Genomic DNA, 17,810 nt, shown 5'->3' on the forward strand with positions numbered 1-17,810 from the left:
AACTCGGAAGTTAAAGTAACGGTACTTTATTGGTTCTCTATTATACCTCTAGGCTCCTAATCAAGAAGGCTTTCAAACTGCCAAGATGTCTCACGCACAGGTTGAGATACCAGGACGCGGTTTCCCTGGCCTCTCTATGGATATGACCGAAGACTGTTTATCCCGGGTCCCATCCGTGTTAAGGACGCACGGTTTGGGTGCGCGGAGGAACTCTTACGGGCTGCAGAAAATAAGCATGGACCTCGACTCGCCCCTGTACAGCGGCGCCCTCTCCAAAGCCCTGTCCTGGTCTGCTGAGAATATTTTATCTTTGCATGAGTCCAGAGCAGAGGATGAGAAAACCGACGACTCTCCTGCGTCGCCGTCTCCTGTTTCCAGCCCGGGCACCAGCTCCAACACGCCCCCCTGCAGCCAGGAGCCAGACGCCGTCTCCCTCGGTGGGAACTGGGACCCCGTGGAGAGATCCGGCGCTCAGGACGTCAGCTCGGAGTCTGAAAATGAACTTCAGAACAAGCAGAACAAAATCGTGTCTCGCATCACGTTTGATGCCCAGTGGGAGCAGGAGGAGAAGGAGGACGTGGAGACCAAAGCGGTGGCGACGTCTCCGGATGGAAGATACCTGAAATTCAACATAGAGATTGGACGGGGGTCTTTCAAGACGGTCTATAAAGGACTGGACACAGAGACGACAGTGGAGGTGGCATGGTGTGAGCTACAGGTAGGATATCTTCTTTTGTATTTGACTGCAGATCAAACCTCATTTTAAAGATGGAAAAGCGTGCAGGCAAGAGCTGAAACCCGTTATTCTTAAAGCTCTTGTAAGGAACTTTTAACTGGTTATGAAAGGGATTGAAATTTAAGTGAGGCCTCTATTTGACTCACCAAGGCAAACAAGACAATTAGTGAAAGATTGACTATTTCTATATCATCATTTTTAATGGCTGTAACCACTGCTGGGGGGTAAGTGTCAAACAAGGCAATGTTTATTATATTTTCATTTCAAGTTTCCCAGTGAGTGTTGATTAATGCAGGATGAGCTTTTTTGTCAGGACAAGATCAGCAAAGAGATAACCGCTTTTCCCACAGGGGGTGTGAAAAATGACAAACCAAAAGTTCATCACAGGAGCTTTAATGTGAAACATTCAAAGCTCCTGTGAGGAGTTTGACACTCAAAAGCAAACAAGATCATCAGCATAAAGAGTTATAATTTCTAAAAAAGTGATTGTTAATGCCTAAAAACCTCTGCCATGGGGAGTCAGACAAGATGAAAATGTTTCTGCAGCAACAGCCTATTCTTCATTTTCTTAATGAGTAATACATTTGACTTGTTGAAGAAAGCACACATAACATTTTTGTTTAAAAACGCATACAGGTCAAAATCAGCAAAGAGATCAAATGCATCGCTTTGTCCACAGGGGGCGCCAGATTCAACACAAACAAAATAGTTCTCAACAGGAGCTTTAATTGTAATCGGTATTTAGAGAGCCAGAAGAGGGAAACTTCTTTAGAATTGTCCTTTGGTGTAAAGAAAATATGAGATTTTATGTACAACACTGCACCAAAGTTGCGCTAGTTTTTGCAGCCAAAGTTTGCGCTGGATGTTCTTTTGTTTATCTCCCTTTCTTTTCCCATGCAACGTAACCTTGGTGGTGTTTATGGACTGATGTGTCCCCTGCTCTCTCCTGCCCCTCTCAGCTCTACTTTATCTGCCTATATTTCCCCCGTGTAACAAACCTTTGTTATGATCATGGACTGAACTGTTCGCTGCTCTCCTGCCCCCAAAACTCAGCTCGTGTCCCCCCCTCTCTGAGGCGTGTTGAGTGTGATGTGGATGTGCAGCGGCTAATCTCCCGATTCCTTGTTGACCTTGAGTCAGGCCGTGTCAGGGCCGGTTCCTGGTAACACAGGTCATTCCTGTCAGCAGTCAGCTCCGACTGAACCACTCGGCCTGCCTTCCTGCCATGATCCCCTCTAATCTCTGTTTTCATTAACCACCAGTGACACCGAGGCGAGCTCTCTGGACGCCTCACGTGCACGAACGGACAGGCGACAGGTTATTTATATTCAGCTCTGATGAACAATGTTCAGCATTCATGCTTGATTAAAGTCCACTGTAGGCTTTGAAATCTTTCCATCCTGCAGAACAGGACAAAAGAGACGATGTGTGACTCTGGGGTTCAAGCTCACATGTTGCATATAAACAACAGAAGTACAACAGTTTCTCTCTCTCTCTCTCTCTCTCTCTCTCTCTCTCTGAACAGTCATGTGGAGGTGTCAGCCTTCTTCTTTTGCTACAATATTGGACCATGTAGACAGCCTGGGTAGCATCTGCCACCTTTTTCTGCTTTAAAAGTTTGATAGCAGGGTGGAGGATTTAAAGGTTTAAGCTGTGACTCCACCCACAACGTTTTTGCTGCATCCGTGACGTGCTTGGGTGCGAGCGTCTGGAAGCTTCTGAGCCTTCTTAGGTGCAAAGTTGTGCCCTCCTACCCTCTAAACCTAGATTTTTAAATCTGTGCCACAGACATTGGACACAAGAAACCATCACCAGTCCATTGTAAAGATTCTGGAAGTTGTAGCTCATGAAAGCGCCTTCTCTTTTGGCTTAATAAACGGTGCACAGAGGCTCTCTTTGTCATGCATTTAAGCTCTCCAGGAGGCACCGGCACACAGACAGTCAGGGATCACACAGGGTGAAGTGAGGCTGCCCTCGAGGCTCGAGCTCCAGCAGCAGAAGCAGGTTGGGACTTCTACCTCAAGAGGCCACCTGTCAGTTCAACAAAAACAGGTGTCTGTTCTGAGGAGGGAGAAACAGAGACACTCTCAGGCTCTTAGCAGCACAGATGTTCCCCCCCCCCTGTACCTGCTCTCAAGTGGATGTTTAACACCTTCCAATCAAACACTAGCAATCAGTTTGTGGTCTGACTTTTTTTAAAGCTACCTCTGCTTTTTAACTTTTGTCGCTGTGAAAAGCGTCGCGCGGCTCTCTGCCAAGGAAGGACGTATTGGAAACAGGCGTGCTTTTTCATCTCTCCACTCGAGACATGGGTCCAGTTAAGCTCCTTTAATCGCCGCTAATGAGCTTAAAGGTGGCCGTTGTTGATATGGTTACTGTTGTGATAAGTTAACCTCAAAGTCTCAGCTGCGGTCGCGTTTTTCATGAACTGAAATCACCGCCCCAGTCTTCCCTGTCCCCCCCCCCGATCGCTCAACCGGACACACAAAAGCTGTCTGTTGGTGGTTAAACACGCTCTCCTCTGTAATGTTGACAGAGCAGCAGCAGAAGGTGCGTCACGACGAGCCAGGTAGAACTGCCTTAAGCTCTTTTAACTATGTAGTACACGGCCTGAGCTGTAATCTGCAGGCGGTGAGGTTCATCTGTGCAGATTGCAAAGACATCTGCTTCACCTGATTCACACCTATAAAGACAATTCAAGGCATTTGTCATCTTTTTTTTGTCTGAGGCGCTCTCTTGTGTTTTTTCCTGACTGAACACAGGTCTGTCTGGGCGGTGTCCACCGGAACGCTTTGTGCTAGCGCACAAAAAGTAAACAATACATTTAGATTCTTCCATGACACGTTACACCAACGCTCAGCCAGGACAGTTTATAATAATAAGACAGGGTTCAAGCCACTGCTCATAAACACTCGCTAATAATAAGACAATAATACAACAGAGCATGAACACTCAGTGGAAAAAGAGCTCCCTGAAGCTTAAATTAATGATGTCTGCACCCAACAAAAGGCAAGAGAGAGAGAGAGAGAGATACTGTAAATAAAGCGTACCAAAGACACCTGAAGAAGAAAACTCTCGGGTATAAACACTGCCTCCCTACTTTAAATACACTTTCAAGCCGCAGTTACTTTTCCAGAAGTATTCATATGCACACATCCTGCTGTTATAGAACACTTAAAGCCTTTGCATTAGGCAGCATGGCCGATATCATAAGCTAACGTTAGCTTTTCATACATGCATTAGCAGCAGCAGTTTGCAGGCTGATTTGGTAAATTGAGTTCAATTTCCTATTAAAGCTTCTGTGATGTGTTTCAAACTGGTTATGGAACAGACTGATATTTATTCCTGATGCCTCTCTATTACGTTTAAAAGCAAACCAGACCATCAGCGACAAGATGGACCATGTTTTTATTGTAATTTTTGACCCTTAAAACTGCTGCCAAGCGGGGCAGGTGTCAGACAAGAAGATACACAGCACGCTGAAGAAACAGGCTCTTCTTCCACCTTTACACAGAAAAACTTCTCAACTGGTCATTCATTTGATTCTTTAAAGATAGCGTTGTGAGATTTATTTTTGTCAGAAAATACAACAAAATCATGTACCAGACAAGATCAATAAAGAGATCAGACTTTGACCACAGGGGGCGCCAAAGTGGACGCAAAATGAAACTTCATCACAGGAGCTTTAAATAAACACAGACACGTTTTTACACAACTGTAAGACAAAAATTATTAAGACAGGGGCGCAATGTCATGCAGTGGTCGGCCTCAATGGATGATGTATGTCTTCACTTTTTTTATAATCATACAGAAATCTTGAAAGTTTGTTCCAGATTTTCTTTGTCCTTTCTTATCTAATCTAAACATAAAAACAAACCACTTTCACTTCCTCTCCAACCAGTGTTAAAAAAAAAACTGTGTTATCACAGTGACAATGCAAAAACTCAAATATATATATATATATAATATATATATAATATATATAATGCCATAACCGGCTGCAGAAAACTCTCGACTGAGTCTTGACTCTTGGCCTGAATTCATTGAATTTCCTGGAGTTGGATGTCGTCCAAAATTTAATGGATTCGTCTTTGCCAGGAGGCCACTTTTCCACTGAGTTACATAAAAAATTGGCTCGGTATTTTAGTCATAATCCTGCCAATAAAAAAGTAAAACAGACAAACAAATAGCATGAAAACCTTTTTTACCATTTGATGGAGGTAATTTTATTCTGAAGGACAGTCGTATTGTAAACTATTATATAACACTTGGACGCTCTGTGTGTATCTGAATTTGTGCTCCCGTCTACTTTCCTTGTGTTTTTAATAAAGTTGTTTCTGCATCGTCCATTTCTGACGTTGTAGGAAAATATAAATATGACCAGTTACTCTTCTGATTTGCCTCTAACGTTTAATATCTTTAAGATGCATGCTAATAATAGGAAAAACAAGAGTGACATTTAATCCCAGTACAGTCTTATTATCAGGCCAGTTTGATCACACAATGACAGTAATTAAGGAGTTAATAAGCCATAGGGTGGTGAAAAACTTCAGAGCTTGAAAGACCTGCAGCTGTAAGTTTAGAAGTGTTTCTAAAAGAAGCAGGACAAATATAAAGCATCCCAGGAGGCAGCTTCCCTAGCAACCCTTCCCCCCCACAGGTGACACAGGTGCCGTATAGGCAACATAAACTGGGCTTTGAAGGAAATGTAGACGTGATAAAAAATGGATGACGCTCCCCCTCCCTCCTGCTTTCCATTCATCCACGCGGAGGAAGTTTACAACCTGCTGCATGTCACTGTAACAGCGGCTTCCACACACACACAAAAAAAAAACTTCTGCAAATATGAAACCTTGATCGTGAGTGAAGAGCAATAAATCCCGCTTCTGTCCATCATGCCTTTACCTTGAAGGCAACAGCACAGTGAGCTTTTCAGTAACTGATAGGAATGGGTGCAGCGAGGCACATTTCCTGTTTGCTGAGCCTCTTTAAAGGGCATCGGTTGCACAACATCTGATCTTTTTTTTTTTTTTAAGGGCACTTTTCCAGCTGTTTCCTCCGTGCCCGCGGCCACTTCTTCATTCTCTAACGTTTCGGTTTTTTTTTTGCACCCTAAGTCGCCGCGCTCTATATAAACAGCGCGCTCCACTTCCCCCTCGGTCACCTGTATTTGCAGAGCTACCTTTGTTGATAAGGGATGCGTGCTCTTTGCTAGATGGGCCTGAGTGCATTTGAAAATACTGCAGCGCCCACGACCAAATCAGCCAACTCCTTGGATGCATAAACAAAGGCTGAGAGACGGATTTTATGCTGATTTTGACATACCTGAGTGTAAAAGTTAATGCACTCTTGTGTGTGGTCTTTGCAGACGGTCGCGGCGCTTTTAAGTGGAAACCCTTTTTCCGCAGCTCATAAAAAAGTGTAGGCAGTAATTAATCAGTTTTTCATTGCTGCTGTGCCAAAGACGGCCGGCTCGTTGTTTTGAGTGTTAGAATTAAGTCACATATGATTGTGAAGTACTTTGTGTTTGAAAGTCTCAAGGTCACAAGAGAGTTACTTGAGGACAGAGGAGGAGGAGGAGGAGGAGGAGGAAGAAGAGGGGGGTTGTGTAGGGTAAATATTTCACACCTGCTGTAGTCACATTTAGGGCCATTACTGTGTTAATCATGGCCTCACTGGTTTAAAAAAACCCCGCTCAGCTAACATTCAAACACTGTATTTTAAGGCTCATATAAAGAAACAGATTCAATCAAAGCGGTGAAACCTTATCAGGGTTAAACACAGAAGCATTAATCTAGATTTGGCACATATCTTTGATTACTCTTCTCTTCGCCTCTCTCTCTCTCTCTCTCTCTCTCCTGCTCGCCCTGGGCCTCATGCTAAAACCTCGCTGTGTAACCTTTATCTGAATGTGGCTAGTGTTCAGTGACATAACAGAAAAGCTGTGGGCTTCCTATCAGTTCTTCTGTAGCCAACATCAACACCGTCTCTCCTCGCAGGGCCCACGCTGCAGCCGCATCCACTTTAATCGGAGTCTGAAATGTTCTCTGGAGAGGAGCGAGGGAGTGAGCCTACATTCACACAGGCACGTTGACTTTTTGGGGAGTTATTTTTTGTTTGTTGGTTTCCATTAGCTCTGCGCACTCCTGGGAGGAAAGCCAATGCGGTTTCTACCTGTACAGAAAAAACTTTTTCCCTGTACTAAATGTGCGCTCATTCTGCGTTTTTTTTTTTTTTTTCCTGCATTGCATTCAGGCTTGTATCATACAGCACTGAAACCAGATAACAGTGTATCATTGGCTGCTGTGATAGTGTGTTAGCAGGGTGGATACTCTGCAAGCCAGGGCAGCATTGTGACTCTGTGTTCAGCAGCCTTGGGCCTTTTTGGATGTGTTTGTGTGTTTCCTTGGAGATTAAAATTGCCCTTGAGTGTGGAGGTATAGGAGTGGGAAAAAAAAAAGTCTTAGTCCTGTGATAAGCTCTTTTTTTCATTCATGCACTGCACTCACAGGAAGCTAACAACACTGTCTGGGAAGGGGTTACATGTGTAAACGCAAAACAACCAAATCTGTTCCCCTGACTTTTTTTTTATCTGCAAGCCCCCCAGCAGATCGAACCCCTCGTCCAAAAGGAACCTCTCTGTGTGGAGTTTGCATGTTCTCCACATGCATGTGTGGGTTCTCCTATGGGTACTCCGGCTTCCTCCCACAGTCCAAACTCATGCTAGTAAGGTTGACTGGCGACTCTAAATTGGCCGTAGATGTGAGTTTGGCTGGTTGTCTCTCACTTTATGTCAGCCCTGTGATTGACTGGCGATCAGTCCAGGGTGTACCCCGCTTCAGCCATGAGGATAAAATTCAATTTTTTCAATTACTTGAACAAATATCCAGAACATTCTGTGAAGTCTCAACACAAATAAAATTCAGAAAATGTTACTTGAACGTTTTCCTAAACCTCGTCTGCTTCGTCTGTCTGTTCGTTGTCTGCAGTACGAAGTATTCTAAGGTGACTGAAATGTAACTCCGACAGCCGCAGACTGGAACAAAAGGAGGTTTCCAGTCTGCCGCATGTAATGACTGAGCTTTTTGTACTTTTACATTCAGACATGTGCTGCTGGCCGAGGAGCTGTCTCCGGCTGACTCGCTCGCTTTTAATGGGATCTCTCTGTAGATCGATTCTTGACGTGAGAGATTTCACTGAGAGCTCCGGGCGTGTTTTAAAGCTTTCCAGCTTCCGGTAAGAGAGTTCTGGTGACCCATATTTTACACAACCACCAGCTCTGCTTCATTCTTCAGCCTGTTACGATGGTGACACCACATCCATGTGTCTAGAAGAATCCTTTGTGAGCACGGTTATCATCACACTCGCTGTCAAAGGAGCACAAAACACACATATTTGCCCTGGGAGAGGCATTGAATGTTCAGTTTAGCTCTTAATGCTCCTGTCTATCAATGCATATCAAAACTGTTTTACATGACTATCACAAAGACAACTTAAGGCCTCTATACTCTGTCTAATAATAGCTGTCCTGCAGGTTCATTGCGTGTCACACTGTGAGAGATTAAACTCTGGAAACCTCGGCTGCAATCTGTGCCAAATGCAGCAACACCAACTAGAGCTTTAACCCGTATCGACTATGAGGAGGCCCTAACATACATACAGCGGACATACATTTTATTTAAGTTTTCCCGTGATAAACGAGTGATTCCTCAATATATCGACTTGTTTATCTCGTATCCGCTGAGTTGCAAAAGTATAAAACAAACGTAGCATCTAACCCTAACCCTAACCTCTTTTATTTTGAAAGCCCAAATACAATGTGCCCGTGCATCCACACATGTCCCCTAACCTAACCCTAAAAGTAGCATCTTGACCCAGTGTTTTTGGTTGGCAATGAGACTGCAAATGTTGCATATTTTCATTAAAACGATTTAATCAAGTCACTTTTGATTAAATCGATAAAGTGATTGAATCATCAGAAAAGGTTTAACATATTCATAATGGACTATAGTCGGTGTTTAAGGTTTTAAAGCGCTTATTTTGTGTGACCAACAGTTGAAAAAAATCAAAATAAAACTTTGTAAGAAAAGCTGTAAAACAGAAACTAACAACAAGTCGTTAATTTGATCATCTTCTGATTTAAACGACTTTATTGAATTATTGTCGTCCTTTAATCCTCTGTCAATAATCCATACTTTGATTAACCGTTCAGCACTTGGACAACAGATTTCTCTGAACTTTTGCCTAGAGCGGACTTATACCAAGCAGTGTTTTTGTTGACTGTGGGATTTTGCGTTCCTTTCGCCGGGGTCAAAAACACGTGGTCGCTCTGCGGTTTTTGGGCCCCTGCAGAGGCCTCGAGTCCTGCTTCCTAAACAAACCAAAGACCTCCAGTTTTAATAGCTGTCGGTGCTCTGAGGCCTGAGCTGGTGAGGGGGGAAAAAAAAAGTCTGCTCGGCGGGGGTAACCTCTGGTCATTTCTGAACTGACCATGTGTGTCGGAGCGTGCAGGACGGAGGTGTCGGGGGTGTATATGAGCTCTGAGTCACCGTGTGAGTCCTGGGATGAATCAGCCATTGGTGTACAGTAATGACTCTACCTGTTTGGAGTCCGACGCCTGGTGATAACCATCAACAAACACGTGTTGGATGTTTTCTCAGTCAACAGAGACATTCATTTGAGTTCCCAGATTTGACTTAAGCTATCTTGGTTTGAATTTATCTTTAACTTCTGTGGCTTTCTAAAGTTGGACCTTAGAGAGTATCCATCATTTTGACTCTTTATTGGACGGAGTCGAGCCGTTAGTCGAGGATTCATTAATCTTTAACGCTGGTGGCGCCATTTGCATTCCGTCACTTCGTTAACTTGTATCCGGTCCTGGTTGCCAGTGGCACTTGATAGCACATCTTTGTTTGTCAGTGAAACAGTATGCTGCTGCTGCTGCTGCTGCTGCTGCTGCGGCCCTCACAGCTGAAGTGGAGCACGGCCAAACAAGTTTTCCCAGGTGTAACACATGCTTCACGTTTTCCATTTTGCGTAGTTTTCCCCGAAAACAGATACACCACAAAACCCTGTCTTTATTATAAAGTGACTCAAAGAATGTTACCACACTCCCCAGATATGAGAAATGTAATGCGATATTGACGTCTTTTTTTGTATCGGCTTCGTTGAAAACAATATTAAAAACGAGGGCAAAAAAAAAATGCGCTGGGGTGAAAGTGCATGTTTCCTGCATGCTGAGCCCCGGGGTCATAACAACTTCAAAAGGCTGAGCTCCAAACGCTCTCCTTGCCTAGAGCCCTGTCAAATACCAGTTCCCAGCAAGGCTTAACGTATTGTTGAGCTTTGAGTAACACATGTTTGGAGTTCCCGCACCAGGACGCTTCAAACAGTGACAGCTGTGTTGTCATCTGTAGAACAATATACTTGTACATCTGCACCAGATTATTGTACCAGATAATACAATAATCTCTTTCTGCAGACCTTCTTGTACTTATATCCTTCTACCTGTGTTGACCGAAAACACACAATGACACTTAAACAATAAAAACAAGTATGCAGAAATACTGTTACTGGCGCCAGAACAGCTCAGGAATCCGCCCATGGGGGACATGCCTTCAGCACCTGACAGATATGAATTGTGCTGAACTAGTCGAGGCCTGCCGCCTGTACGGTAGCCCCGTCGATAATGATTGGGATTGTAACATTTAAAGTAATTAGTGGTCGTTCTTGGAGTGAGATAGGAGTTCTGCGGTTACAGTTTCTGACGTCAGTGATCAGATCAAATCAGAGCACTACAAGGATGCCGTTGAATACGTAATTGGTTGGAACATTGGAGTGTTTTTCATGTGTTAGATCCTTTTTTTTAAATTCATGTGGCTGGTCAAACAAGAAAATAAATCATCGTATTTTCAATTAATGCGACCCCGACAATGTACCAACGCCAGCAGTAATAATGACGTCAATGGTGAGACATAAAGGACTTCTCCATTTCAGGAGCGGCAATGAACGAGAAAGTCTCTCTGTTGTAAAGATGTCAGCACACAGCCGATTTGTTTGGGACTGCCGCGGTAGCCTGAACCTGTAGACTCTGTTTAATCAGGTTTAACAGCCCACTGCTTCATCGCGGCCCTTTACAGCTTCAGGCGGCGTGCTGTGACAGAGGATGACAGGCTGTCCTGTCCGCTGGGCCAATGTACATAACTCACCATTTCAATGATGAGTGTTGTGATTTGTGGTTTTCCTTGTACAAGGTCACCACAGATACGTCATATTTGTTTCTCACACTGGTGCGTTACAGGCGATTGGTCGGCCCATAACTAAATAGCTTCATCCTGTTTCTCCAAGTCCTCATTTTGACACGACTGCTCTGCCGTGTTTGTTGAAGACACACATTGTTCCTGCTGTTTCCTTTGGGAATCTTGTGATCTCTCTGTGGTTGGCTGGGTTTTTTTCTGAAGAGCACAAAGTGTTTGTTCCATTCACACTCGCCTATTGAACCGCCCGTTGACTCTCCCCTCCGGAGGTTTTCAAAGCTTCCCTTCCCTCGGTCGGGCTCCTCGACAACACAGGAGCAAGGAATGTACTCACCACCCCGTGTTTAACTGTTTACCTGAGGAGTCTCAGAGGTCATCTGAAGTGTCAGAAACCCAACGTCTTATCTTTTTTTCAGTCACTTATGTTGTGTAAACATCCGGACTTGTGCAATGTATGTTCTTTGTGGCGGTCGTTGGAATGTGCCGCTGTGTTTACATGTGGATTGGTGATTGTTTGTTTTTATGGATTTGTGATGGTGCTTCTGTTGTGGCAGCTACATGTGAGCCAGAATAGGGGGTACCAAAACAAATATTCCTTAAGTGACAATAAAGAGCAGCGAAATTGTGGGTCGCTGGTGGCCTTAGCGGTCAGGTCATGCCCCATGTACAAAGGCTGCGGTCCTCCGAGTGGGCGGCCTGGGTTCAAGTCCTACCTGCAGCTACTTTCCTGCATTAAATCCCCTACACTGCTCACTTTGCTCATATATTTTGGTTCTGTCGTCTCCTAGAAAACTTTTGGAGACAGATTTTTGATTCTCTAGACGGAATATTTAACCTCCTCCTGGCCATCCTCGTGGCAGTCCCAGAAACCATGAAAAGCAGAAATAAGATTTATTTATTACATGTACTTCTCGTAGCGGCCAAGAAGGCAATAACATTTAACTGGCTTAAGAGAGACCCCCCCCCCCAACCCACGAGTCTTGGAAATTACTTGTCAAAGGAATTTACATCGTGGAAAAGGTAACTTTTAAAATTTAAAAGACCGCAAAATGCAAAGTTCCTTGACAGGTGGTTTCCATGGCAACACGTGATGGAGGATGTTTAAATACAGGTTGGCAAGGGAAAATGTGGTGATATCTTAATTTAATAAAACCTATAATGAATATAGGGGATGTATGGAAACACAATTTTGGTTGCAAAAACTGAAATTAAATCATGGTTATGTCATTGGTGATGTGTGTGTCACTTTTTTGTTTTGGTCTGTTTTGTTATGGTTTTGTGTGTGTGTGGGGGGTTTTTTTTAATGTGGGTTGCTTGTTTTTTGTTGTTATATATTTTTTTTTAAATTAAAAATAAATATGGCAAAAAAAAAAAATCCCCTACACACTCTCTCTCCCGATTTCCAGTTCTGTCCTCTGTCATATCAAATTAAGGCAAAAAGCCTCCCCAAAATATTTTTTAAAAGCATTGTAATTGTATCTTGTGATGTCGATTGTTTGAATCGTGTCACATCAAGTTTGTTCATGTCGTATCGAGTCATGTTTAATTGCATCATTGTATCGAGTTACATCATCTTATTGAGTTGGTTCATGTCTTGTCGAGTCATATTGAGTTGGATCGTTGTATGGTGTCGTATCGAGTTGCGTCCTGTCGTTATCTTGTCGTGTTCTAACATATCAAACTGTATGGTATGATACTGTATTGCTCTGAGTCAGGCAAATCTCATTCATATTGAATTGTATCGTATGGTTTTGTATCACCTTGCTTTGTATCGCACTATATCTTATCTTGGCTGCGTTCTAGTCACAAAGGAGACATTGTAAAGAAATCTGGTAAACTTGTGTTATGTGACATTTCAGCCGTTAAAAATTTAATAGAAATTTGTTGGTCGCCAGGTGGCCCGATGGTCGTGTGGCCCGACCCGTGAGGGAGGGCTGATGGTCCTCGTAGAAGTGACTGTGGATAAGTATTTATCTTTTCTGTAACCACGATACACCATGTATAGAAGTGAACCAAAATACATTTATCTATTAGGTAACAGGGGAAGAAGGTGGGCGGTGGCGTGCAAGTAAAAGTTAGCGGTTACTGTAGTTGCGCAATTCAAATCTCAGCTTGAAAGGCGGGAGGATTATAAAGAGAAAAGAGGTTTTAAAGGGCTATAGCGTAAGTGCAGAGCAGTTTATAGAAGAATTTAACGGAGGTTTAACTGAGTTTTTTTTAAAAGCAAACACCAGGCGTGTTGCGAGATGTTATGAATGGTAAAGTAAACAGGCTCAAAGACCGAGATCCCCCAGCTCTCAAAAGAATCTATCTATTAAAATATGGTGATGCAATATTTCCTGAGACGACTCAAAGGGAAACATTGTACTTGAGCAAACACTCTCAGGTAGGTTTAATGCCAGATATTAACTGTTTGCCAATATGCAAAGGGTGCTAAGTGGAAAGAGAGTACCAGCACTACTATGACTGCTAGTAGATTGAACAGTTTCATTCCTCCTTAGAAGGAAAAGTGCAGGATTGATGTATTAAATCACCGCAATTTGGTGTCAGTTTCATCGCTTATCATGCTCCATTCTTTAACTTCTATTTACCGCTTTCCAACATTATCCTGCTGTCTTCTCCTTCTTCTTCTTCTATCCTGTTGTCTTCTTCTAATTTGGCCAATAAAGCCTCGTTCATGTTACCTTCATTCATGCCTTGATCGCCACAATGAAGAGTCGTGAGGAAGTGATACAGTGAGTCAGGGAAATCTGTTTTCGAGAGCCTTATTTTAAGAAGAAACCAGCAATCTGATGATAACTGTATTGCGCAAGTCAGGACGGCATAGTATTGCTTTATTAATATTTTGTTCCACCCCTATTTAACACATGGACTTAAAGCCATTTAAGACAACAAGTTACAACTTTTAGGTTTCCATTTTGTTTGAATTGTTTTTTGGATTTCATTGAGAAGAAAATGGAGTGTAAAAAAAACTACAGCTGACTGATGTCATCACATAACCTTTATTGATGACCTGCAAGCACGGCTTACTAGGAAACCTTATCAGGGTTGTTTGTTTATGCTACGGCGTTTAAACTCCAGCGTCAATCAGCCTCGTATCAAGTAAAAAACACCCGAACTGAATGGTAAAAGTCTCCGTTTGAGACGCCTCTTTTCAGCACTGACGCACACCAGAGATAGTGTAATCCTGCATCTAGGTCTCTTTTACTTGTGCAGGTAATTAGCCGGGGCGCCACCACGAGTCAGGGGGTCAGGCAGTCAGGAGTGAGAGCAGCAGTCATAGGCCGGTTTGAGTCCTCAATCCTTATGAGATTAATGACTCACCCTCCCTCTGGCCGCTCCATTTACTGAACATGTCAGGTTTTCCTTGGAAAGAACACAGTGCGTCCTCAGTCCTCACCGGCACACGTTTAGTAAATGCGACACTGTACCCGAAGCGAGAGCCGACGTGCATGTTCGTGAAACATATGTGTGAGTGGAGACGTGTTGGTTAGAGTAAGAAGTGTGAGGTCAGAGCGTTTTATTTTGGTCTTCTTTTGCCTTTGACCTTAATCCTAAATCTTGGCGAGTCAGTCCGCTCCGCTCTCTGATGGACAGGAGTTTGGTGACCCTGATGCCGTGCAGGTCTCCTCCTGCCCTTTATCTTCAGGGCTGCTCTCCATCGGCCTTTGGAGCAAGAGATGAGAAGAGTGATGGCCTGTTTACGGCACTCCCAATAAGAAGTTAATGACAGGAAGAAGAAGAAGAAGGAGAAGAAGGGGGAGGCTTACCTTTAAAGTCCTGAAAGGGTTCAAACTGAGGTCAACATAAATGGAGGAGCATGTCAGATTAAATTGATTATTATCAGATTAATGTATTTAAGGACTTGTCTATTTATAGAATATGACACAGTTTGTCCACTCTGATCCCATTATCAGATACGTCTAATGGAGTTAAGCTTTCCTGCTGTATGTATTTTTGGAGATGGATTAATCTCGTCTTAAACAGAAAAAAAAGAAAAGATGTAACAGACGATAGCTGTTAACCAGAAGCAAAAGGTGACATCGTGTTTTCTTCCAACCAAAATTGGAAGCTTGGATGAAGAAGTTATTGATCTGTTTTAGACCCATCAGTGAGGTTTTTCTTTTTAGGGGCACGACATGTTTGTGAGAGTTTTTCAGTCCTCTTCAGTGAGAAATAGATAGTTGATGCCATGTACAGGACGGGGGGGAAACAATAGACAGACTTGTGTATTTTGCAGGATTTTTTTTGACAATAAGAAAACAACAATATTAACACCAGCGTTACTATGTGGCTCAGTTGTTCCCCTTATCTGTTATACTTTTACTTCTGTCATAGTTTAAAGCTCTGTGGGAGTTATGTGTTGATTTATTCAACTAATTCGGAGGTAAAAAGTCTGACATGTACTTTTCTGTCACTTGACTGATCCATTAATAACAAGTCATTTCAGCCTCATGCTGTTTATAATTTCACATATGGATGCAAGAATTTTAGACGTAGCCTTGAAATCCTGCATTCAAGCTCCTGCCTCTCATCCCTGCAGGCTATAAGCAGAATGACTGGATCCATTTATTTTTTCACTTGGCCTACTTTTTCCTCTGTATATTCCTACAGTTACCCCGCTCAGTCTGTCCACACTCGCTGCATGTTATACTAAATCCAGCTCAGAGTTTTTACTGTATCTTGTCTGAGTGTATCGTCAGGACAGACTGTCCAGGCTGCAGCGTTCCACCTTTCGCTGCAGATTGTTGGCTGGCAGGTCGTGTTCATGTCCTGGTTGTCATAATAAGGGCCGCTGACGGGGACTTCATAACACCAGCCGCTCTTCTACCATCAACACCGCTTATGTAACTCCACTTATGTGGCACCAGGCCCGAGCATTTCCAAAGCCAGCTATTGCAGACCCCCTCCATCCAACACACGTAACACACCTCCCAGGAGCTAAGAATAAACCTTCCAGCTGGAGGGGACCACAGGATAGGGGAAACTTTTAGAAGAGGCTCCTGCACACCTTTGAATCCAAACTGTTTTTTTTTTATGGATATACCCACTTGTCTTTTGAAATGGGGGTGGTTGGTTTTTATGGCTCCTCTCCCCTGCATCACCCTCTCCAATGTTATGCAATGTTTTTCAGGAGAGAGCTGGGGGCTTATAAATGCAGGGAAATAGCCCATGGAAAAGTTAGATAGAAGCTGTCAACAGAGGATTCCTCCTTCAGGAATGACCAGAAGGCTTTTTTTTTTTATACAGATGGATATCATTAAGACTCATTGAAACCAACTGCAGTGATCTGCTTAAGTGAAAGAAACGATGATTATTGGATATTTTTTTCCTTTTAACGTTTGGTTGTCTTGATGTGAAGACATAATTCCTGTATGATCGGTTCTTTTATTTCATTCTGTGAGTCACAGCTTAAGTGTTTGTTTTCACTGGCAGGAAGCGTTGGTTTGGTATCCAGAAATTAGACATCACCCATGGCAATGAAACAGCTCATATTTGTGCTTTTTATCCAATCTTTACTTAATTTTCCACTACATTTTCCACTTTTTTTCCCAATTGAAATTGAAGACAGGTTTTGCTGAGTCACATTAAATAATCACACATTATCAGCCTCACATTATATAAACACTGCGGTTCAGATTTGCCACAGCCGGAGTAAGATTTTTTTCCAGGAGTTCTTCTGAAGCTGCCAAGCGTCTGCTTTTTTATTTTTTGTTGTTGTCGCATTTTACTATTTTGCAATCGTGCCATGCACAATGCCAAGCTCTAGTAAATCCTGCGGTTTTTGGAAAAATAGGCTGACGTCTCCAAGAGGCTCGGCTGCATCACACAGCTGAAGCATAAAACCCTGTTTCTTCTTCTGCAAAGTTATCCACAGGAGGCCGGTGCTCACGACGCGGGGGTCTGTTTGTTGGAGCTCTAAAATACACAAATATGCAGATGCTGCATCAACCCCTAAACCCACTGACTCACTCACCCTGGCCCATACACAAAACGTAACTCACACACTCGGGTATTCACGACTAAATTTGGGTCATGATGATGTGTTCTTCGGGGATCCAAAGTGAGAATAAACCTCAGTGTCTGCATCTGTAATTAGCCTTCTTTAAATTCTTAAACTAAGTGAAGTATTGTCACCAAAACCCCCCTCATACCATCACATCACCCCCATCCTACAGCAACTCCACTGGCTCCCGGTGAAGCAAAGAATCATCTTCAAACTCCTCCTGTACACCTTCAAGGCCATCCACAACCTCGCACCCTCCATATCTGTCTGACCTCCTTCACATCGCCACTTCAGCCCGCTCCCTAAGATCCTCCTCCTCCATCCACCTCACCGTGCCCTCTGCCCGCCTCAGCACCATGGGGGGGGGGGGGGGGGCAGAGCTTTCAGCTGCTCTCTGCCACCTGACATTCGCAACATTGACTCTCTCCCCATCTTCAAATCCAGACTCAAAACCCATCTGTTCAAGATCTCCTACTCACTCTAACATTTTAAACTGCAATTACACTGTCCTACATTTCATTTCTTTATTGTATGTTTTTTTTATTTTTTTATTTTTTTTTATCCATCGCTCTTTTTAAAATGTTGATTGTTGTACAGTGTCCTTGTGTGTCTTGAGAGGCGCTTATAAATAAAATTTATTATCATTATTATTATTAAGTGTTGGAAGTACAAACGGCTTCAGAGGATGATACTCTTTTTTTTGGCGGGGGGGGCTTTTCGCCTCTATTAGATAGGACAGCTGAAGAGAGGAAGTAAATGTTGGGATGAGAGAGTGGGGGGGGGGGGGGATGACATGCAGCAAAAGGCGCAA

At 43.3% G+C, this 17,810-nt stretch overlaps 1 protein-coding gene across 2 annotated transcripts in view; it reads left to right on the forward strand.

The window, feature by feature from the left end:
• The window catches only part of wnk4a (WNK lysine deficient protein kinase 4a), a 51,221-nt gene that overhangs the window by 411 nt on the left and 33,000 nt on the right, over positions 1–17,810 (forward strand). For both annotated transcript variants that reach the window (XM_061027940.1, XM_061027941.1), the window contains exon 2: positions 53–718. In XM_061027940.1, the coding sequence (XP_060883923.1) occupies positions 86–718 (633 nt within the window). In that variant the 5' untranslated portion in view covers positions 53–85. The remainder of the gene's footprint in view (positions 1–52; positions 719–17,810) is intronic.

The sequence above is a fragment of the Labrus mixtus genome, chromosome 21 (assembly GCF_963584025.1).
Source record: "Labrus mixtus chromosome 21, fLabMix1.1, whole genome shotgun sequence".
Lineage (NCBI taxonomy): Eukaryota > Metazoa > Chordata > Actinopteri > Labriformes > Labridae > Labrus > Labrus mixtus.